Source organism: Bombina bombina, chromosome 1 (assembly GCF_027579735.1).
Source record: "Bombina bombina isolate aBomBom1 chromosome 1, aBomBom1.pri, whole genome shotgun sequence".
NCBI lineage: Eukaryota > Metazoa > Chordata > Amphibia > Anura > Bombinatoridae > Bombina > Bombina bombina.
In genome coordinates this window covers 455,070,394-455,095,206 of record NC_069499.1, presented here as the reverse complement: position 1 = coordinate 455,095,206, position 24,813 = coordinate 455,070,394, and the positions used below count along the sequence as shown (strand labels likewise).

General features: G+C 39.5%; 1 protein-coding gene across 1 annotated transcript in view; it reads right to left on the bottom strand.

Annotated features, from left to right (window-relative positions):
* LOC128645442 (rap guanine nucleotide exchange factor 4-like) overlaps positions 1–24,813 on the bottom strand; it is a 388,555-nt gene that overhangs the window by 188,377 nt on the left and 175,365 nt on the right. The window contains exons 4-5 of the mRNA XM_053698451.1: positions 13,237–13,317; positions 12,789–12,895 (exon numbers count right to left, since the gene is read on the bottom strand). Coding sequence (XP_053554426.1) covers positions 12,789–12,895; positions 13,237–13,317 — 188 coding nt within the window. The remainder of the gene's footprint in view (positions 1–12,788; positions 12,896–13,236; positions 13,318–24,813) is intronic.

Sequence of the window (24,813 nt, the reverse complement as noted above, 5' to 3'; positions counted from 1 at the left end):
GATCCTCTATAACACCGCTGTCAAGTAAATAGCTACACTGATTCTATGAAGCTCGCTCACACATTTGCTGAGAGCGAGCTTCATAGATTCAGTGCAGAGAGTTGGAGACTATTTATTTTAGTACGCATGCGCATTAGTGGATGCGGGGGCGCTGGTCACGTGACTCTTCGTCATATTGTAACGTGCGTTACAATATGGCGGCGCTCACCGCATTCTGTAGGCGGTGGTTTCCTGGCAATATTATGAAGTTTACAAATATGCATAGGAAGGTGAGATCACAAAACGATCTGTATTAACATGTAAATGATTAAGTAATATGCTAAAAACAAAGCATAATTACTACATATATTAGGTGTTTAATGTCCCTTTAAGTAGGGAACAACCCTGTTTGCCCAACGAGTCCAGCCATGAGTTAGCCTCAACGTAAGGCTGGACTTGCATACATTAATCCCCTTCCTAATAAAGTTTCACATTTAAAGTGCCTGTCCACACACACTGCTCACAAAGTAAATCCCATGTATAGGAATTATGCAAGTCCCATGCAGAGATCCACTGAGGACTATCCTCTAAAGTGCAGCCCTCAGAACCTAGAAGGCAAGAGCACTTTTCTGTTGATCCGGCTGCAGGGCAGGGACAGCCTCTTAGGTGTGACTGATTCAGCAACATCTGTCAAGGGGAAACCAGACGTGGACTCCCTGCCCAGTGTGCCTAGAGGAATGTGGCTGCACCTCACTGACGAGGCCCATAGGAGGCCGAAACGATCGTCTGGGGTTGTCATGTTCCTTGTTCAGAGGAGAATTGCCTGGTATTTCGGGGCTGGACTGACCTTACATGGCGGGATCAGACTGATATACTTCAAGAAATTTTTCCTCTGTGAAAAACACACTGGTCTAAAAGAGGCTGCTTCCGGGTGGTAAATCGCCATAGAACTAGCTAATGAGCTGTTGTTCGTTCCTGGTAGAGCGCTTCTCTCTTCGGAGAACCCAATATGCAAATTATAAATCACCCTGGGGAGGTCTCCCTATGGGTGATGGGGGAACCAGACGTGGACTCCCTGCCCAGTGTGCCTAGAGGAATGTGGCTGCACCTCACTGACGAGGCCCATAGGAGGTCGAAACGATCGTCTGGGGTTGTCATGTTCCTTGTTCAGAGGAGAATTGCCTGGTATTTCGGGGCTGGACTGACCTTGCATGGCGGGATCAGACTGATATACTTCAGGAAAGTTTTCCTCTGTGAAAAGCACACTGGTCTAAAAGAGGCTGCTTCGGGTGGTAAATCGCCATAGAACTAGCTAATGAGCTGTTCGTTCCTGGTAGAGCGCTTCTCTCTTCGGAGAACCCAATATGCAAACATCTGTCAAGGACCTGTAGAAAAGAAAATTCAGAGTAACTGACTCTGGTTTTCTATATAGGGGTAGCATAATGTTAGAAATAAAGCAAGGACCCCCTCGCCTCCTTCTAAATGCTAAAAGACACCATTACTCTTGACATGGACACAGCATAGCCCCTAATCCTTGTTTGCAGGGAAAAGTACCCATTTAAAGGATTAAAATCTTCAGACACCTTCTTCACCATCATCTTGTGATCAAGGCAAAGAGAATGACTGGGGGTTATGGGTAAGGGAAATGACACGTAACAGCTCTTCTGGGGTGTCCTTTGCCTTCTCCTTCTGGCCAGGAGTGAATACCCCCCTAGTAATTGGAATGATTCGTGAACTCTCCATGCCATAGGAAAGAAATGTTAATTTTACTAAAACACATACTGTACCTATAAATGGTAAAACCAGAGAAACTGATAATTTTACATTGGTCTTTTCAGGAACTGTATATGCACTTTTTAACCCTTCCAAGCAGGGGCATAACTTAAGTGGTTGCAGAGGTTGCAGTTGCGATGTTCCTGCTGGTCTTCTAGGGAGCTTGTCTGCCTCAAAACTTAAGTGGCTGTATACATTGGGTTTTTTTTACTGTGCAATCGGTCTCTCCCACACTGCAAGGAGACTCTAGCAAACCTGCACCCTTCTTTGAGTCAGTCTGAAGCAGTGGCCTCAGTGGCATAATGGTGTACCCCTCTAATTGTAAACCTATGCTGCTTTTGACCTGCATACTCTCTGGTGATTTTTCTGTTATAATGACACGGACAAGCACTCTCAAAATGGAAGGCTAACAGAAGCAGAGATCGGAACTGTTCTTATTACAATTACTGTGCTGTAGTTGTTATTTGTAGTCAAGGGGTTAAAGTCACTGCTGCAAAGTACACTGGCAGTGCTGATTCAACTCCTTGATTACAGCAATATATTTTTTTATTAAAACTTATATTCTTGTGAGAACTTACAGCCAGGCTGATCATGAACTAACCCTTGGAAAAAACTCATGCTGCTACTAGCTTGTGTTGCTTGTTTCTATAGTTATTTACATCTGGCCACAGTGTTTGTCTTCAGTGGCTTCTTCCACCCCTGCAGCAGTGTGGGGAGACTGGTACACAGGTAAGATGCACACTATTTTTTAGGTAGGGCAAATAGATAGTGGGGTATTTGGACAGTGGTACGGCAAATTTGAACAAGGGTAGGGCAAATAGATCATAAGTAGGGGCCTATTTATCAAGCCGTCAACTGTGCTGCATTCGCCGGCACCAATATGCTCGCCTAAGATCGCCTAACATCGCGGCCGCGGACCTGAATACGCTCTCCATATTTAACAAAAAAGCTGTCAAAAAGCCGCGCACCAAGTACGGGGCGATAAGCAGCGGACTGTTGTTAACTAACAGTCATCGATCTCGCTGATCTTCGGCTTTATCCCAGCTTTATTTGTATACTGTCACTAAACACCCACACTATACTAGACTGTTTAACCCCTATCCCGCCACTCCCGGACCCTGCCGCAACTAAATAATGTTATTAACTCCTAAACCGCTGTTCCCGAAGCCCACCACCACCTACATTATACTTATTAACCCCTAATCTGCCGCAGCCTACATTATACTTATTAACCCCTAATCTGCTGCCCCCTACTCCGCCGCCACCTACATTATACTTATTAACCCCTAATCTGCCACCCCCTATACCGCCGCCACCTACATAAAGTTATTAACCCCTATACTGCCGCTCCTGGAGCCCACCGCAACTAAATAAATGTATTAACCCCTAAACCGCCAGCCCCCCACATCGCCATAAACTAAATTAACCTATTAATCCCTAAACCTAACAACCCGCTAACTGTACAATAAATATTAACTCATCCCCATCTTATAATACATTATAGATTTAAATTAAACTATATTAAACAAATAATTAACCTACCCTAACTATTATACTACAATTACATTAAACTATATTAAATTAATAATTAACCAACCCTAACTATTATACTACAATTACATTAAACTATATTAAATTAATAACTAACCTACCCTAACTATTATAATAAAATTACATCCTATATAATTAAAGGCCAAGTGTGTTTGTCCGAAGCTGTCATGCGCAGTAGAGACTGCGCACGAGGACAAACACACGAGGACAAACACACCTGGCCTTCCAACTGGCCTGGTGTCGTGTGGTGGAGTGGTCGTGGCCGGGCGGGTGCGGAGTGGGCGTGGCCGGCTGGTGCAACGTGCCGAGAGACAGAGAGCTCTAAAGAGGGGGGATAGAGAGAGCAGAAGAGGGGGGATAGAAAGAGCGAGAGAGAGACAGCAAAAGAGAGAGGGGGAGAGAGACAGCAAAAGAGAGAGGGGGAGAGAGACAGCAAAAGAGAGAGGGGGAGAGAGACAGCAAAAGAGAGGGGGGAGAGAGACAGCAAAAGAGAGGGGGGGAGAGAGACAGCAAAAGAGAGGGGGAGAGAGACAGTAAAAGAGAGGAGGAGAGAGACAGCAAAAGAAAGGGGGGAGATAGACAGCAACAGAGAGGAGGGAGAGAGACAGCAAAAGAGAGGAGGGAGAGAGACAGCAAAAGAGAGGGGGGGAGAGAGACAGCAAAAGAGAGGGGGAGAGAGACAGCAAAAGAGAGGGGGGGGGAGAGCGCAAACGAGAGGGGGGAGAGAGCGCAAAATAGAGGGGGGAGAAAGCGCAAAAGAGAGGGGGGAGAGAGCGCAAAAGAGAGGGGGGAGAGAGCGCAAAAGAGAGGGGGGAGAGAGCACAAAAGAGAGGGGGAGAGAGCGCAAAAGAGAGGGGGGAGAGAGCACAAAAGAGAGGGGGAGAGAGCGCAAAAGAGAGGGGGGAGAGAGAACAAAAGAGAGGGGAGAGAGCGTAAAATAGAGGGGGAGAGAGCGCAAAAGAGGGGGGAGAGAGCACAAAAGAGAGGGGGAGAGAGCACAAAAGAGAGGGGGAGAGAGCACAAAAGACAGGGGGAGAGAGCACAAAAGAGATGGGGGAGAGAGCACAAAAGCGAGGGGGAGAGAGCACAAAAGAGAGGGGGGAGAGAGCACAAAAGAGAGGGGGGAGAGAGCACAAAAGAGAGGGGGGAGAGAGCACAAAAGAGAGGGTAGAGAGCACAAAAGAGAGGGTAGAGAGCACAAAAGAGAGGGGGGAGAGAGCACAACAGAGAGGGGGGAGAGAGCACAAAAGAGAGGATGAGAGAGCAAAAGAGAGGAGAGAGCAAACAAGAGGAGAGAGAGCAAACGAGAGGGGGAAGAGAGAGAGCAAAAGAGGGGGAGAGAGCAAAAGAGAGGGAGAGAGACAGCAAAAGAGGGGGAGAGAGAGCAAAAAAGAGGGGGAGAAAGAGAGCGCAAAAGAGAGGGGGAGAGAGAACGCAAAAGAGAGAGAGAGAACGCAAAAGAAAAGGGGTTGAGAGAGAGTAAAAGAGAGGGGGGAGAGAGAGCGCAAAAGAGAGGGGGAGAGAGAGCAAAAGAGAGGGGGGAGAGAAAGCAAAAGAGAGGGGGAGAGAGGGAGCAAAATAGAGGGGGGAGAGAGAGCGCAAAAAAGAGGGGGAAGAGAGAGCACAAAAGAGAGGGGGAGAGAGAGAGCGCAAAAGAAAGGGGAAGAGAGCACGCAAAAGAGGGGGGAGAGAGAGCGCAAAAGAGGGGGGAGAGAGAGAGTGCGTAAAAGAGAGGGGGGAGAGAGAGCACAAAAGAGAGGGGGAGAGAGCGCAAAAGAGAGGGGGAGAGAGAGCAAAAGAGAGGGGGAGAGAGAGCAAAAGAGAGGGGGAGAGAGAGCAAAAGAGGGGGAGAGAGAGGGAGCAAAAGAGAGGGGGGAGAGAGAGAGCAAAAGAGAGGTGGAGCGAGAGACAACGCAAAAGAGAGGGGGAGAGAGCACAAAAGAGATGGGGGGAGAGAGCACAAAAGAGAGGGGGAGAGAGCACAAAAGAGAGGGTGAGAGAGACAGCAAAAGAGAGGAGAGAGAGAGCAAAAGAGAGGAGAGAGAGAGCAAACGAGAGGAGAGAGAGCAAACAAGAGGGGCAAGAGAGAGAGCAAATGAGAGGGGGAAGACAGAGAGCAAAAGAGGGGGAGAGAGACAGCAAAAGAGGGGGAGAGCAAAAAAGAGGGGGAGAGAGCGCAAAAGAGAGGGGGAGAAAGAGAGCGCAAAAGAGAGGGGGAGAGAGAAAACGCAAAAGAGAGAGAGAACGCAAAAGAAAAGGGGTTGAGAGAGAGTAAAAGAGAGGGGGAGAGAGAGAGCAAAAGAGAGGGGGGAGAGAAAGCAAAAGAGAGGGGGAGAGAGGGAGCAAAAGAGAGGGGGGAGAGAGAGCGCAAAAAAGAGGGGGAAGAGAGAGCACAAAAGAGAGGGGGAGAGAGAGAGCGCAAAAGAGAGGGAGAGAGAGCACGCAAAAGAGGGGGGAGAGAGAGCGCAAAAGAAGGGGGGGAGAGTGCGTAAAAGAGAGGGGGAGAGAGAGCGCAAAAGAGAGGGGGAGAGAGAGCAAAAGAGAGAGGGGGTGAGAGAGAAAACACACATTTCTTTTCTGTAGTGTAGCTGCCCCCCCTCATTACCCTACCTGCTTTCCCACCCTCTACCCCCCTTTCCACTATAGGAGCCCCCTCTCCCTGCTTTCACCTCCTCCCCCCTCCCTCCTTCCCACTCACTGCTGCTCTACACATTTTTTTCTGTAGCGGAGAGAGAGTACATCAATATACAGGTTTTAATAGAGGAATCCTAGAACTACCCTTGCATAGAGTAAAATTATTGAGGCTTCGTAATATCCCCTTGTGTAAAAGTTGGAATAAGTAGTTGGATGTCCATGGGGTAGAGAACTTTATAACTTAGTAGAAGAGAAAGGAGGCTAGTTTCTGGCAGTTTTATATACATATTATTAATAAATACCACCTGAGCAACGCAAAGGGAGTCGGGAGAAAAAGCTTTACCTGACTACCAGGAGCTTTGCATAAAGTTGTCAATGTGCATTTTAAAGTTTATCGGGGTCCTGTTGCATAGAGTCAGGGTCTTAATTGAGGATGTCCACCTCCATGCCTTGTTGTTAAAACCAAGAAACATTGCTTTGCTAAACAAGAAGGAGAAAGACTACAGCTTTAGCATCATTAAGTGACCTCAAAGCCCAGCATGAATAGGTAAGGTATGTAAGAAAGATCTGTGCCAAATAAACTCTGCAGCAGGAAGCAAGGTACAACTATTGTAATGGCTATGAATAGAATTGAGAAAGTCAAGGCTGTGTATTGAAGAACTCTGAAAAAATAAGCCCTTTCCAAGCAGAAATTGAAAATAAAATGGGAGAGGGAGGGTAAAGTATGTTTGCATGTGTTGAATACTTGACATTACTTCAAAGATCTGAATCATCTCCTGCTTTGTGTGTTGGCATTATGAACATGGGATAAATACTATTTTAAAAAAACAAACAGAAAAGCATAAACAACCTATCTCATCCAAAGGCCTTCTTTTCTTGCTGCAAATTTAATCTAATTTAATTAAGATTCAGATACCTAAATTCTAATATTTTGGCTACATTCAAATACTACAAAGATATAAGGATTCTGCAAGAATACAACTCTGATTATTGTCATCCCTGTTGTTTAATAACAGAAGTGTCTTGTCATGCATACAGCCAACACCAGTGTCACATGGTTTAGAATTATTTTGATAAATGAACAATGAGCAAAAGATGGTTTCTGCCAAGCTATGTTGTTTAAGCAAATGAGAACTGGCAAGGGGAAAATGTTTTCAATATTTAATTGAAAAACGTATTCAAGTCTGGCAACGCACAAATATCTTTTAAAGCAAATGTTTTTCCTAACCCACAAGTCAAATTTTGATTCTTGAGTTGTTTCCCTGCAACGTTTTACAGTAATTTTTATGGAATAAATTATTCTTAAATTGTAAGATTATCTGTCAGTTTGAAAATCTTTCATTATTCAGTTATAAAAAGATAAAAAAAAAGATTTTTATTTCAACTTAAAGGGACACTGAACCCCATTTTTCTCTTTTGTGATTCAGATAGAGCATGCAATTTTAAGCAACTTTCTAATTTACTCCTACTATCAAATTTTCTTCATTCTATTGGTATCTTTATTTGAAAAGCAAGAATGTAAGTTTAGATGCCAGCCCATTTTTGGTGAACAACCTGGGTTGTCCTTGCTGATTGGACAGCACCAATTAACAAGTGCTGTCCATGGTACTGAACCAACAATTGGCTGGCTCCTTAGCTTAGATGCCTTCTTTTTCAAATAAAGAAAAAATGAAAAATTTATAATAGGAGTAAATTAGAAAGTTGCTTAAAATTACCTGCTCTATCTGAATCACGAAAGAAAAAAATTGGGTTCAGTGTCCCTTTAATGGGCACTAACTTGATTCCACCTTCCTTGTCTCCACCCTTGGATGTTAAACTTAGGTTCCCTGTCCATAAACCCATTTGCTGAGATCAGTTACATTAATCTCATCTTTTTTTCTGGGTTTAACATAACTTTGTTTACCAACTTTGCACTATTTTTCTTTACTTGCTGCATCAATTTTGATGCATCATCCTTCTGTGCATTTTTTCTTTTATAAAATAGCATCATTTTGTCTTTCTGTATTTTTTGGGTTTATCCTGCTACATCAGTGTGATTATCTGTCCCTGTGTATTCCTGTATTTTATCTGAATTGTCATTGGACTATAATTTTGATCATTATTCCTACTTGATGATCCTGTGTTTGATCTGACTTGGACTTTGACTTTTGGATTTGCCCTACAATTTCTTGTGCCTGGATTTGCTACATGATAGTGCACTGGTTTGGTAAAGCCTATTTTGTTCTGGACTGTTACTCTGTGTATGACTTGGACTAGTAAAACTACTCTGTTTGGAATACCAACCATGACTTACTGTTTCTTATCAGGTACTACCACATACACCCACTACTGATTTTCTAGTACAATTGTACTGTGTAATTGACCATGTGAAGAAGATGATAAGATCAGAAAAGCTGAGAAAAACTCTAAAAAACTATTGGCTAGATTACGAGTTTTGCGGTAAGAGCTGCTCGGTAATAACTTGCAAGTTATTGTCACCGCTAACTTCCCTACAGCGCTGGTATTACAGGTTTGCAAAAACCCGGCGTTAGCAGGCAAAAAGTGAGCGTAGAGCAAAATTGAGCTCCATACCACACTCCAATACCAGCGCTGCTGAAAGCTGCGGTAAGCTGGTTTTACGTGCTCGTGCACAATTTCCCCATAGACATCATTGGGGAGAGCCGGCTGAAAAAAAGCTTAACACCTGCAAAAAAGCAGCGTAAAGCTCCGTAACGCAGCCCCATTGATTCCTATGGGGAAACAAAATTTATGTTTACACCTAACACCCTAACATGAACCCCCGAGTCTAAACACCCTTCATCTTACACTTATTAACCCCTAATCTGCCGCCCCCGACATCGCCGACATGACATTATACTTATTAAACCCCTAATCTGCCGCCCCCGACATCGACGACACCTACATTATACTTATTAACCCCTAATCTGCTGCCCCCAACATCGCCGACACCTACATTATACTTATTAACCCCTAATTTGCTGCCCCCAACATCGCCGACACCTACATAATGTTATTAACCCCTAATTTCCCACCCCCAATGTCGCCGCAACCTACCTACACTTATTAACCCCTAATCTGCCACCCCCAACTATACTAAATTTATTAACCCCTAAACCTAACCCTAAGTCTAACCCTAACCCTAACACCCACTAAGTTTAATGTAATTAAAATAAATCTAAATAAAACCTACTATTAATAACTAAATAATTCCTATTTATAACTAAATACTTACCTGTAAAATAAACCCTAAGATAGCTACAATATAACTAATAGTTACATTGTATCTAGCTTAGGTTTTATTTTTATTTCACAGCTAAGTTTGTATTTATTTTAACTAGGTAGAATAGTTATTAAATAGTTATTAACTATTTACTAATTACCTAGCTAAAATAAATACAAATTTACCTGTAAAATAAAACCTAACCTGTCTTACACTAACACCTAACCTTACACTACAACTAAATCAATTACATAAATTAAATACAATGAACTAATTTACAAAAAAACACTAAATTACACAAAATAAAAAAAGAAATCATCAGATCATCAGATATTTAAACTAATTACACTTAATCTAAAAGCCCTATCAAAAGAAAAAGCCCCCCCCCCCCAAATAAAAAAAACCCTAGCCTAAACTAAACTACCAATAGGCCTTAAAAGGGCCTTTTGCAGGGCATTGACCCAAAGAAATCAGCTCTTCTACCTGTAAAAAAAAAAAATACAAACACCCCCACAGTAAAACCCACCACCCACACAACCAACCCCCCAAATATAATCCTACCTAAAAAGGGCATTTAGCTCTTTTTCCGCCCAAAACCCTAATCTAAAAATAAAACCACCCAATAAACCCTTAAAAAAGCCTAACACTAACCCCCGAAGATCCACTTACAGTTTTTGAAGACCCGACATCGATCCTCAATGAAGCCGGCAGAAGTCCTCAACGAAGCGGCAGAAGTCTTCATCCAACCAGGCAGAAGTCTTCATCCAACCGGGCAGAAGTCTTCATCCAGACAACATCTTCTATCTTCATCCATCTGGCGCAGAGCGGGTCCATCTTCAAGACATCCGGCGCAGAGCATCCTCTTCAATCAATGTCTTCTTCCAAATGAGGTTTCTCTTTAAATGACGTCATCCAAGATGGCGTCCCTTAGATTCCGATTGGCTGATAGATTTCTATCAGCCAATCGGAATTAAGGTTGAAAAAATCCTATTGTCTGTTGCAATCAGCCAATAGGATTGAGATTGCATTCTATTGGCTGTTCCAATCAGCCAATAGAATGTGAGCTCAATCCAATTGGCTGATTGGATCAGCCAAAAGGATGAAAGCTCAATCCTTTGGCTGATTGCAACAGCCAATAGGATTTTTTTCACCTTTAATTCCTATTGGCTGATAGAACGCGAGCTTAATCATATTGGCTGACTGGATCAGCCAATAGGATGAAAGCTCAATCCTTTGGGCTGATTGCAACAGCCAATAGGATTTTTCACCTTTAATTCCGATTGGCTGATAGACTTCTGCCAGTCTGGAGGACCACTTCTGCCGGCTTGGATGAAGACTTCTCCTGGCTTCGTTGATGTCTTCTTACTGCTTCTTTGAGGACTTCTCCCGGCTTCGTTGAGGATGGATGTCGGCTCTTCAAAACTGTAAGTGGATCTTCAGGTGTTAGTGTTAGGTTTTTTTTTAAGGGTTTATTGGGTGGGTTTTATTTTTAGGTTAGGGTTTGAGCAGCAATAGAGCTAAATGCCCTTTTAAGGGCAACGCTCATCCAAATGCCCTTTTCAGGGCAATGGGGAGCTTAGGTTTTTTTAGTTAGGTTTTTATTTTGGGGGTTTGGTTGTGTGGGAGGTGGGTTTTACTGTTGGGGGGTGTTTGTATTTTTTTTTACATGTAAAAGAGCTGATTTCTTTGGGGCAAAAGGCCCTTTTAAGGGTTATTGGAAGTTTAGGCTAGGGTTTTTTTAATTTTGGGGGGGCTTTTTTATTTTGATAGGGCTATTAGATTAGGTGTAATTAGTTTAAATATCTGATAATTTGTTTTTTATTTTATGTAATTTAGTGGGGGTTTTTTGTAATTTAGGTAATTGTATTTAATTAATGTAATTTAATTAAATTAATTGTAGTGTAAGGTTAGGTGTTAGTGTAACTCAGGTTAGGTTTTATTTTACATGTAAATTTGTATTTATTTTAGCTAGGTAGCTAGTAAATAGATAATAACTATTTAATAACTAATCTACCTAGTTAAAATAAATACAAACTTGCCTGTAAAATAAAAATAAAACCTAAGCTAGATACAATGTAACTATTAGTTATATTGTAGCTAGCTTAGGGTTTATTTTATAAGTAAGTAGTTTTAAATAGGAATTATTTAGGTAATGATAGGATTTTTTATTTAGTATAGTGGCGGTGACATCGGGGGCAGCAGATTAGGGGTTAATAACTGTAATGTAGGTTGTGGCAATGTTAGGGGCGGCAGATTAAGGGTTGATAATATTTAACTAGTGTTTGCGAGGCAGGATTGCGATGGTTTAGGGGTTATTATGTTTATTCTAGTGGGGGCATTGCCCGGAGCGGCAGATTAGGGGTTAATAATTTTATTTTAGTGTTTGTGATGCGGGAGGGCCTCGGTTTAGGGGTTAATAGGTAGTTTATGTGTGTTAGTGTACTTTTTAACACTTTAGTTATGAGTTTTATGCTACAGCTTTGTAGCGTAAAACTCATAACTACTGACTTTCAGTTTACTGTATGGATCTTGGCGGTATAGGGTGTTCCGCTCACTTTTTGGCCTCCCAGGCAGACTCGTAATACTGGCGCTATGGAAGTCCCATTGAAAAAGGACTTTTTAAAAGCTGTGGTAATTACGTTGCGTTACGGCCAAAAAAGTGTGTGGTTCCCCATAAACCTGCAAGACTCGAAATACCAGTGGTAGTGAAAAAGAGCCATAACGCTGCTTTTTCACTCATACCGCAAAACTCGTAATCTAGCCGTAAGGCAGATAATCCACTTTATATTTCTATGTGTATTAATATAATATATACCTGTACTGCCCCTGAATACTGTTGAATTTTATGAATCTTTCATTTCATTCTCCCCATTCAAAAGTCTAAACTGTCACAGCTACCACTGTATATCTCTTTAACTGAATCTATTTGCTCACTTACTCATTATGGGTCTGATTACATGACATATATATTTTTGTTTTAAATATATATTTCTAGCTATATCTGATTTTTTTGTTGTAAAATCTATACCTATATATCTATATGAATATATAAGAATATACTGTATAAATTTACACACATATATATAAATATATATTAATATAAAAATACTAAGAACATTTTGGTTTAAGCGACAAAGCTTAGAATGTAAAATGTTTAGATTAAATACATAGTAAAACACATTATAATATACTAGTCCTAAAGCCCATGTACTCTCTCTCTCTCCCCCCTCTCTTTTGCTCTCTCTATCCCCCCTTTCTTTTGCTCTCTCTCCCCCTTTCTTTTGCTCTCTCTCTCCCACCTCTCTTTATGCGCTCTCTCCCCCTTTTTTTGCACTCTCTCTCCCCCTATGTTTTGCGCTCTCTCTCCCTCCCCCTCTTTTGCTCCCTCTCTCCCCCATCTCTTTTGCTCTCTCTCCCCCCATCTCTTTTCCAATTTAGCGTGGTCACAATATTGCTTATTGCGACCTGCACTTACTTGTGATCTAGCCCTCTGTGTACTGTACTCATAACGCAGAATGTTGCACAGACATCTTGCCAAAATCATTGAACCTTAAGTTAGAAGTTCATTACAATACGCCATTCTTTTGAACTACATTATTACTTTTAAATATGTACATTTCCAATAACTCACCTGTATGTTTTAAGATGATATTTTCTATCCCTTATCATGTGAGGTGCCCTGGACAAGAGTGAATTGCGCAAAGTCTTTCCTGCTCTAAGAATTCGCTCTGACGGAACCTTTAAATATTGATTTAAATAAAAAATGTTATCCATGGTCATCTTAAATAAAGAATTCTTCCAGCTGAAAGTAAAATATTGATGAGTACACTGTATGAGCGAAAACAATTTGAAAAAATATATTCAACATTTTACTTTCTGATTCTACATAACAAGATCTATGAACTAAAACAACATTTGTGCAACTCTGGCAAATTAGATTTCACAATTTAATAAACTTAATCTTGCGTATTAGAACTGCTGTGCCAGAATTTAGTACAAATTTGCATTAGTTATATATGTTTTTAAAATTATATATCCCTATACTATTTGAACAACTAGATTTTGATATTAGTATGCACCTTAACCACTTGTCGACATCCCATTACTTCTGTAATGGTTTTAGCTTGACGGAGCGGGATTTGGTTTTCAATAAGAGGGGTCTGAAAAATAAGACGTAACCAAAATAAACAAAAAACAAACATAAAAACAAAAAACTAATTAGCATTGAATAAAAGAAATGTAAGGTGCCAAATTCATGAAAAGGAAACTAAACAATGAGAAAAATAAGCATATAATAGAACAATCAAAATGTACAAATTAAAAAAATATATACTTTAAATAAAAATAATCCAGTTTATAAATAATATTCAGTGGAAAGAATATATAGTATAATATAAAATAATATATAAATAAAATATAAATAATAGTAGTAATATATCACTGTGGAGGTATTAGGGAGAATTATGGTAAAGTATCAATGTTATTGGTGTCCAGCTCAGTATACATTTAGGCTACTAATGCAATGAACGGTATTCCTTTAAAAATGTCTGTATTATGGCTGCATAGTAAAGAAGTTATAGTATAATTTTGATTGGGCATTCTGTGTTTATATTTTTTTACATGCTTATAACTTTGTATTTCTGAGCTATTTTGACTGAAAGTTGTTTGTTTATCTTGAAACATTAGTCTCAAAAAAAAGTAAAAAAAAAAAAAAAGATATCCATTGCAGTATTTTTTCGTTGTTACATTTTAATAAACATATTTATTTTTGCACTAAGAAAGTTTTTAACCAATGCTAAAGCCAAAACTATGGTACTAATATTAATGCGAGATACAGCTTACTTGCTTTATTTTTTGAAAATATTGGGGGGTAGTTATCAACGTGTCAACTTTCCTGCCTTCGCCGGCCCAATACGCCCACCTAAGCTCGCCTAACATCGCCGCCGCGGACCTGAAAAATTTTGCCTAAGTTATCAAATAAAGCTGTCAAAAAGCTGCGGGGCGATGAGCAGCGGACTGTGAGAGTTATCACTCATCCGATCTCGCTGCTCTTCGGCTTTTTCCCAGCTTTATTGCTAGCCTGTCACTAAGCACTCACACTAAACTGCACTGTTCTACCCCCTATACCGGCGCCCCCGGAGCCCTCCGCAACTAAATAAAGTTATTAACCCCTAAACCGCCGCTCCTAGACCCTCCCGCAACTCTGATAAATGTATTAACCCCTAAACCGCCGCTCCTAGACCCTGCCGCAACTCTGGTAAATGTATTAACCACTAAACCGCCGCTCCCGGACACCGCTGCCACCTACATTATACCTATTAACCCCTATCCTGCCCCCCCTACACCGTCGCCACCTATAATAAATTTATTAACCCCTATCCTGCCCCCCACTACACCGCCGCCACTGTAATAAATTTATCAACCCCTAAACCAAAGTCTAACACTAACCCTAACACCCCCCTAACTTAAATATTAATTAAATAAATCTAAATAATATTTCTATTATGAACTAAATTAATCCTATTTAAAACTAAATACTTACCTTTAAAATAAACCCTAATATAGCTACAATATAAATAATAATTATATTGTAGCTATCTTAGGATTTATTTTTATTTTACAGGCAAATTTCAATTTATTTTAACTAGGTACAATAGCTATTAAATAGTTATTAACTATTTAATAGCTATCTAGCTAAAATAAAGAGAAATTTACCTGTAAAATAAATCCTAACCCAAGTTACAATTACACCTAACACTACACTATACTTTAATAAATTATTCCTATTTAAAACTAAATACTTACCTTTAAAATAAACCCTAATATAGCTACAATATAAATAATAATTATATTGTAGCTATGTTAGGATTTATTTTTATTTTACAGGTAACTTTGTATTTATTTTAGCTAGTTAGAATAGTTATTAAATAGTTATTAACTATTTAATAACTACCTAGCTAAAAGAAATACAAAATTACCTGTAAAATAAATCCTAACCTAAGTTACAATTAAACCTAACACTACACTATCATTAAATAAATTAAATAAATTACCTACAAATAACTACAATTAAATACAATTACATAAACTAACTAAAGTACAAAAAATAAAAAAAGCTAAGTTACAAAAAATAAAAAAAATAGGTTACAAACATTTTAAAAATATTACAACAATTTTAAGCTACTTACACCTAATCTAAGCCCCCTAATAAAATAACAAACCCCCCCAAAATAAAAAAATGCCCTACCCTATTCTAAATTAAAAAAATTCAAAGCTCTTTTACCTTACCAGCCCTTAAAAGGGCCATTTGTGGGGCATGCCCCAAAGAATTCAGCTCTTTTGCCTGTAAAAGAAAAATACAACCCCCCCCCAACATTAAAACCCACCACCCACATACCCCTAATCTAACCCAAACCCCCCTTAAAATAACCTAACACTAATCCCCTGAAGATCATCCTACCTTTAGTCGTCTTCACTCAGCCGAGCCACCGATGGAACTGAAGAGGAGACCCGGACCGGCAGAAGTGATCCTCCAAGCGGCGCTGAAGAAATCTTCCATCCGATGAAGTGATCCTCCAAGCGGCGCTGAAAAAGTCTTCCATCCGGGCGATGTCATCTTCCAAGAGGCGCTGAAGAAGTCTTCTATCCGGGCGATGTCATCTTCCAAGCCGGGTCTAGAATCTTCATCCCGCCGACGCGGAACATCCTTCTTTACTGACGGACTACCGACGAATGAAGGCTCCTTTAAGGGACGTCATCCAAGATGGCGTCCCTTCAATTCCGATTGGCTGATAGGATTCTATCAGCCAATCGGAATTAAGGTAGGAAAAATCTGATTGGCTGATTGAATCAGCCAATCAGATTCAAGTTCAATCCGATTGGCTGATCCAATCAGCCAATCAGATTCAAGTTCAATCCGATTGGCTGATCCAATCAGCCAATCAGATTGAGCTCGCATTCTATTGGCTGTTTCGATCAGCCAATAAAATGCGAGCTCAATCTGATTGGCTGATTGGATCAGCCAATCGGATTGAACTTGAATCTGATTGGCTGATTCAATCAGCCAATCAGATTTTTCCTACCTTAATTCCGATTGGCTGATTAGAATCCTATCAGCCAATCGGAATTGAAGGGACGCTATCTTGGATGACGTCCCTTAAAGGAGCCTTCATTCATCGGTAGTCCGTCGGTAAAGAAGGATGTTCCGCGTCAGCGGGATGAAGATTCAAGACACGGCTTGGAAGATGACATCACCCGGATAGAAGACTTCTTCAGCGCCTCTTGGAAGATGACATCGCCCGGATGGAACACTTTTTCAGCGCCGCTTGGAGGATCACTTCATCGGATGGAAGATTTCTTCAGCGCCGCTTGGAGGATCACTTCTGTCAGTCCGGGTCTCCTCTTCAGTTCCATCGGTGGCTCGGCTGAGTGAAGACGACTAAAGGTAGGATGATCTTCAGGGGTTTAGCGTTAGGTTATTTTAAGGGGGGTTTGGGTTAGATTAGGGGTATGTGGGTGGTGGGTTTTAATGTTGGGGGGGGTTGTATTTTTCTTTTACAGGCAAAAGAGCTGAATTCTTTGGGACATGCCCCACAAATGGCCCTTTTAAGGGCTGGTAAGGTAAAAGAGCTTTGAACTTTTTTAATTTAGAATAGGGTAGGGCAATTTTTTTATTTTGGGGGGGTTTGTTATTTTATTAGGGGGTTTAGATTAGGTGTAAGTAGCTTAAAATTGTAATATTTTTAAAATGTTTGTAACCTATTTTTTTTATTTTTTGTAACTTAGTTTTTTTTATTTTTTGTACTTTAGTTAGTTTATGTAATTGTATTTAATTGTAGTTATTTGTAGGTAATTTATTTAATTTATTTAATGATAGTGTAGTGTTAGGTTTAATTGTAACTTAGGTTAGGATTTATTTTACATGTGATTTTGTATTTCTTTTAGCTAGGTAGTTATTAAATAGTTAATAACTATTTAATAACTATTCTAACTAGCTAAAATAAATACAAAGTTACCTGTCAAATAAATATAAATCCTAAGATAGCTACAATATAATTATTATTTATATTGTAGCTATCTTAGGGTTTATTTTACAGGTAAGTATTTAGTTTTAAATAGGAATAATTTATTTAATGATAGTGTAGTGTTAGGTGTAATTGTAACTTAGGTTAGTTTTTATTTTACAGGTACATTTCTCTTTATTTTAGCTAGGTAAGCTATTAAATAGTTAATAACTATTTAATAGCTATTGTACCTAGTTAAAATAAATTGAAAGATGCCTGTAAAATAAATATAAATCCTAAGATAGCTACAATATAATTATTATTTATATTGTAGCTATATTAGGGTTTATTTTAAAGGTAAGTATTTAGTTTTAAATAGGATTAATTTAGTTCATAATATAAATATTATTTAGATTTATTCAATTAATATTTAAGTTAGTGGGGTGTTAGGGTTAGTGTTAGACTTAGGTTTAGGGGTTAATAAATGTATTACAGTGGCGGCGGTGTAGTGGGGGGCAGGATAGGGGTTAATAAATGTATTATAGGTGGCGACGGTGTAGGGGGGCAGATTAGGGGTTAATAAATTTAATATAGGTTGCGGCAGGGTCAGGGAACGGCGGTTTAGGGGTTAATACATATATTATAGTTGCGGTGGGCTCCGGGAGGGGCGGTTTAGGGGTTAATACATTTATTATAGATGCGGTGGGCTCCGGGAGCGGCGGTTTAGGGGTTAATACATTTATTATAGTTGCGGTGGGCTCCGGGAGCGGCGGTTTAGGGGTTAATATGTATAGAGTAGCTTGCGGTGGGCTCCGGGAGCGGCGGTTTAGGGGGTAATAACTTTATTTAGTTGCGGCAGTGTAGGGGGGACAGATTAGTGGTGTTTAGATTCGGGGTACATGTTAGGGTGTTAGGTGCAGACATCTCCCATAGAAATCAATGGGATATCTGGCAGCAGCGAACTTGTACTTTCGCTATGGTCAGACTCCCATTGATTCCTATTGAAAACCAGATACGCTGGGCCGTAAAAGTGCAGAGCGTACCTGCTAGTTTTTTGATAACTAGCAAAAGTAGTCAGATTGTGCCGCACTTGTGTGCGGAACATCTGGAGTGACATAAGAATCGATCTGTGTCGGACTGAGTCCGGCGGATCGAAGTTTACGTCACAAAATTCTACTTTTGCCGGTCTCTAGCCTTTGATAACTAAGGCGAATCAGCCTCGCCACAAATACGCTGCGGGATTCCAGCGTATTTGAGGTTGACGGCTTGATAACTACCCCCCATTGCCTCAAAAGATTATAATGACATGATTTACCTTTCTATAGTAGAAGAAATAGGTGAAATTCTGTTATCAATGCCTAAGCAGTAATGATTTTCAGTAAATTCATAACTTGATCTGAAATCAATGTCATGGTGATCTGGACCAAATTTGATTTTACTTTTAAGAAATTTTTGAAGTTGGAGTGATTTGAGTAATTTATTGTCAAGGTCTGACTTATGCTCAGAATAGGGATTTTACTGACTGACTGAGATATTTCAATTCAGCCTAATTCTTCTATATGGCTAATTAGTTACATTAAAAATATTAATATTTTGAGCATTACAATATCTTAATTTAAAATTGGGGTTGTGGAAGTTAACAGAGATAGATGGTAAATGAAAAATTATTATTTTTGTGCTGGGATTAAGCACAAATTAATCTCGCAAGATTGTTTGCACACATAGATTTTTTTTTAACACATTTCACCTGTGTCTAACATTTACCAAGTGTCTAATATGTGATATCATGAAATTAAAATTTGTTTAGCAAGACCTAAGAAAGTTTAAGAGCTAGAACAACTGATTCCTATGGTAATTTCCTCAGTCTTAAATCCCTATTATGGCGACTAATATTTTTAATTATCATGTTTTAGAACTTATATTGAAATGTTTTAACCAACACATACATTTGAGGCTAAGCACAGCTCAGCTAAAGTAAACACATCAGAACAACGTTTTAGTTTACCTTTAATCTCATTAATATTGCAAATTAAATGGTAAAAGTTTGATGTTAATGATATAATTTGACTTCACACTTAAATGCAAAAAAAGCAGGGATTCCTTGGTTTCTGTAAATTCAAAACAAACCCTAGAGCTTTAGTTTTATGTACTAGCACAGTCTAAATTAATTTAAAAAAATAAAAATTTGTATTTTTGCATGGCTAAAATATAGCAATGTTCTAAATCACAAAGCCTTCTTAGGCTTGAAAACTGTAACAACAAGAGTACCCTGAAAACTAAACTTTCATGCATTGATAATGTATTTTGGCCATTAGCATCCTGTTGTTACAGTGTCTCTTGTTGGTTTAGTGGCTAAGACAGCATATGAGTAAGGCTGGTTACCTTATCCATGACCCGGACTGTCAGAAACAGAGCAGGTCTTTTGAAGATATGCGCTTTGAGAATAGCAGGATCTTTGACCATCTGGACTTGACAATATGGCCCTTAAAGTCCAAAACCAAATTACATGTCTACATGCACAGATTATCCTCAACCAACTATCTTTTGTATACCTTGTCAATGCAGTCTGTTGTGCTGCATCCTACCCCTTACATGTAAACATGTCATTGGTGATGCATAATATATTAGCTTCCCCTCACATGAACAGTTCAGGGTGAACACTTTTTTAAAACTAGATTGGTATCATCAGACTTCTGCATGATATCTGATTGGTTCTAAATTTTATTATGAGGTCTGGAGATTGTGGGACATAGAAATCCCCAAAATACTAAGCACACAGGGTACTTGTAGGTTGACAGCATATTAAATACAATTAGACTACAGAGTTATGAATTCCACAATCTTTGCACTTTAGACCTCCTGTATGTAATATAATTCAAACAAGCCTATTCAATTATTTTATATGTTTGGAACAGCAGCCTCTTGCTCCTCTAGTCAGCTACCTATTATGTCTGACAGAAAATACAGTCTTGGCAGCAAAATCAACTTCCACATTTACTCTCACTTTTCTAGTCATTAGACCAAGGGAACTCACTACCACCACAAATGTTAGATCCCTATATCACAGTTTTACAAAAAAAACTGGAAAAATCATTTATTTGATACATCTGGATTAGGCTGGGTTTGTGCTGGGGATAGAGGCAAGGGAAAACACTGTGAAAATCTTTCAACTTTATTATTATACTTTATTTATGAAGCGCCAACATGTTCCGCAGCCCTGTCCATGGGTACAATTCAATTAAATAAAACAATGATATAAAACTTGTAAGAGACAAGACAAAATTTGACAAACACATACAGGATTACTATACAGATGCAGATACACATCCAGTGTTTCACTCAGGCTTTAGTTATTCCATAACTTATCACCCAATATCGCTAGCAGTCTCTTGACAAACCACTAACTTTATTCACACAATATATTTTTTTTATTCCTATTATTCAATCAAAACATATACTAAGGTTGTGGCGGACACTGCAAGGGCTAGTCACGGACACCAGTGTCCATGTACGGACACCTTGCCTATCCCTGATCCTAGGTGACTTCAACCCACTGACAATTCTAACAAGCCTGCTGCCTCTAAACTTCTATCTCTTATCACATCTTCTGGCCTGTCCCAGTGGACAACATCTCCAACCCACTTTGAAGGCAACTTAATTGACCTGGTCTTCATCAATCCCTGTACTATGTCCAATTTTTCTAACTTCCCCTATCCTCTCTCTGACCACCATCTACTAACTTTCTCTCTTACTCTATATGCAGCAGCCTCACAAGCCCCCAAAACTGCTATCTTACAGGAATTTAAATGACTTGGCTCTCACAGACTTTCTACTCATCTGAAACCTCTACTCTCCAACATTTCATACTTGTCTTGCCCAGAACTTGTAGCCTTACAGTCTAATTTTGATCGAAAATAGACACAAAGAAGGCTGTTTTCAACCTTTAAATCCCTCTTACATCTGCCTGAACCTCCGCCCACAACCAAACTCACTGCTCCAATTATTTCTGTCACTTCAAAAATAAAATTGACTCAATTAGAAAAGACATCTCTCCCTTACCCCCCTCAAACCCAGCACTCTTACACACCCCTTCTATTAACAAAACTCTCTGTTACCTTCCTCCTGTAACAAAAGAAGAACCCTTCTCCTTGTTATATTAGCTCACCAAAGGATAGAACATATAACATATAAGCTCTGTGACTTGTAAACATTTTTTAGACTTGTATGTAAAATAGCACTTTTTAATAAATGTAACTTTTTAGGTTCATTGCATTAAGGAAATATATTCATTTTATTACTGTGTTTTTTTAGTATGCATTAGTATATACACAGGCAAATAAAGGAATGCCAGAAAATGCTTTATAGGGATAATTCCTATTACAGAAGATTGAACAGAAGAGAAGTCACTGAGTGGTAATCCTCAAAAAAACAACAAAAAAACTAAGTGGTCTGTTTGGGACACATGCTGAGATAATAGCATACTCTGGCTCTCACGGTATGACAAATGTCCTTAGTATTTTGTAAGAATTATAAAGGAGAGATTGGAGTCTGCTACGTATCAGAATTTTGAAAATACGTATTTCAGAGATGATGCAGAGAAAGTGAGAATGTTAATGTTAGAAGCAACTTATAGGGCCCAATTCTGTAAAGGTCTCTGTGCTGATGAGATACTTCATAGAGACAGTCAACACCAAAAATGTTATTGTTTAAAAAGATGGATAGTCCCTTTATTTACCATTCCCAATTTTGCATAACCAACACTGTTATATTAATATACTTTTATCTTTTGTTTAAAATGACATGATCCATCTGAATTATGAAAGTTTAATTTGAAATTTTCTGTACCTTTAGGAAAGCTCACCAGCACTTGTTTCCCTGCTGGAATTCTATACAGCCACTTTTTACCCTAAAAGCAGGATCCGATTTCTTGCTAAGGGGCATATACTGCATTTTTTTATGGGAAGCGATGCATACATTACAAAAGTACACAATTAAAATCGTAATTTAAAAAGAATACAAAATGAATAATGTAACCATTCGCACAAAAATATTCAGGAAACATTTGTATTGTTAAGGTGCATCAAAAGTCGTAACAAAATTGTTCACCAAAAACCGTATTTTATCAAAAACATAAACTTACACAGGAATAACTCATATTAAAAATGTACTGCATAAATCATAATTTAAGTACACTAGATGGTCAAAAAATACATAGAAATTTGTACTTATAAGTACAAATTACAATGTGTAATCATATTTTTGTAAAATTGGCTGAACATGGGCGTTCCATTGGGGTATATGAAAAATTGTCTTTCAGAGTAATTATGTAAACATTTTCGCACTACAGATCTCACTGTTTTTTTTTTCTCGCAAAGTAAAAGTTATCAAGCTTTTATCAAAATACTCAAAACACCAAGAGCCAGAACTAACAAAGTCCAGCGGACAGGGGCGAAGAAGTACGCGCCCATCCACCGTACTTTGTTAAATCTGGCCCTTTGAGTCTAGCAGACAGCAATATACTGCCCGTATTTATCATTGCACACTACGGCTAGTGTGCAATGGTGCCCCCTGCTCATCCGGGGGGATTGAGATTTGCTACATAACAGGTTGAAAAGTGGGTTAAGAAGCAGTATTCTGATGAGTGAATCTTCAACTGAAACATTTTATTATTATTATTATCGGTTATTTGTAGAGCGCCAACAGATTCCGCAGTGCTATAAACAAATGCGGAGTACAACAAAACAATTATAGGGATCAAATGGGTAGAGGGCCCTGCCAAGAGTTGCACTGTTGTAGTAAGCTCTTAAGAAGGTGATCAATAAACAGCTGGACTCTTAGGCTTACATGCTAAGGGGGTTCAGGGGATAGCAATGGAGGAGAGGAACTGGTATAAAAAAAGGTTAGCGTAGGTTGTATGCATCCCTGAACAGTTGAGTCTTTAGGGAGCCGTATCTGGAGACAAGGTCTGAGATATAGGGGGGAGCAGTGCAGTTGAAGGCTTTGTATGTCAGAATGAGAATTTTGTGTTTGATCCTAGAGGCAAAAGGAAGCCAGTGAAGGGATTGGCAGAGAGGTGCAGCAGATGAAAAGCGACGTGTAAGGAAGATGAGTCTGGCAGAGGCATTCATTATGGATTGCAAAGGAGCTAGGCGGCAGGTGGGGAGACCAGAGAGGACAGAGTTGCAGTAATCGAGGCGGGAGAGAATGAGAGAGTGGATTAAAATCTTAGTTGTGTCTTGTGTAAGGAAGTGTCTAATTTTAGAGATGTTTTTAAGGTGGACGCGGCAGGCTTTAGCCAATGACTGAATGTGAGGAGTGAAAGAAAGATCTGAGTCAAATGTGACCCCGAGACATCGGGCATGCGGGGTAGGGATAATGATGGAGTTGTCGACAGTTATAGAGAGATTGGGGGGTGGAAAGTTTAGAAGAAGGGGGTAAATAAGGAGCTCAGTTTTGGAGAGATTTAGCTTGAGATAGTGAGAGGACATCCAGTTGGAGATGTGAGAAATGCAGTTAGTGACACGGGTTAGCAAGGAAGGAGAAAGGTCTGGTGCAGAGAAGTAGATTTGGGTGTCATCGGCATACAAATGATATTGTAAACCGTGGGACTTTATTAGGGAACCTAGTGATGACGTGTAGATTGAGAAGAGAAGGGGACCGAGGACAGAGCCTTGCGGTACTCCGACAGAAAGTGGTGACGGGGCAGAGGAGGCCCCAGAGAAGGCTACACTAAAGGTACGGTTTGACAGGTAGGAAGAGAGCCACGAGAGGGCTGTGTCACATATGCCGAAGGATTGGAGGGTTTGGAGCACAAGAGGGTGGTCAACAGTGTCAAAGGCTGCGGACAGATCAATGAGGATGAGCAGAGAGAAGTGGCCTTTTGATTTTGCTGTAAGTAGGTCGTTGGCAACCTTAACAATTGCTGTCTCTGGGGAGTTATGGGGACGAAATCCAGATTGCAATGGGTCAAGGAGGGAGTTTATTTAAGGAAATGGGATAGGCGTCCATAAGCTAGTTTTTCGAGAAGCTTTGATGCAAGAAGGAGGAGGGAAATAGGGAGGTAGTTGGATGGGGAGGTAGGATCAAGGGAAGGTTTTTTGAGGATAGGTGTGACCAGTGCATGTTTCAGAGATGAGGGAAATATACCGGTGCTGAGGGAGAGGTTGAAAGTGTGTGTGAGTAAATCTGGCCTTATTACCCTGAAAAGAACGCATACCAAAATAACAGTGCACTTAAAGCAGCCAAATTTGATTTGTATTAGGCATAATATTCAAGTTTAAACATATATGCCAGGTTCTCCCTTTTGTACTACCTCTATTGTGAACTTTTACATAGCATTATCTCATTATTTCTATGGGAGACATCTCACCACTCTCAGGGATACCCCTCCCTCATTTTGTTATTTCTAAAATTCCATGAGGGCTGCCCCTGTGAGTGTCGGCATGGAAAAACATGTCTAGACAAAAATAGCGTGCGTATTACAAGTTGATTTATATCTATATCTATATCTATATATATATATATATATATATATATATATATATATATATACATACCGGTATATATATATATATATATATATATATACATACTGTATATATAGCGTTCTTTTGTTGATGGTATGCCTATTACTATCAGAAGTTATATAAACAA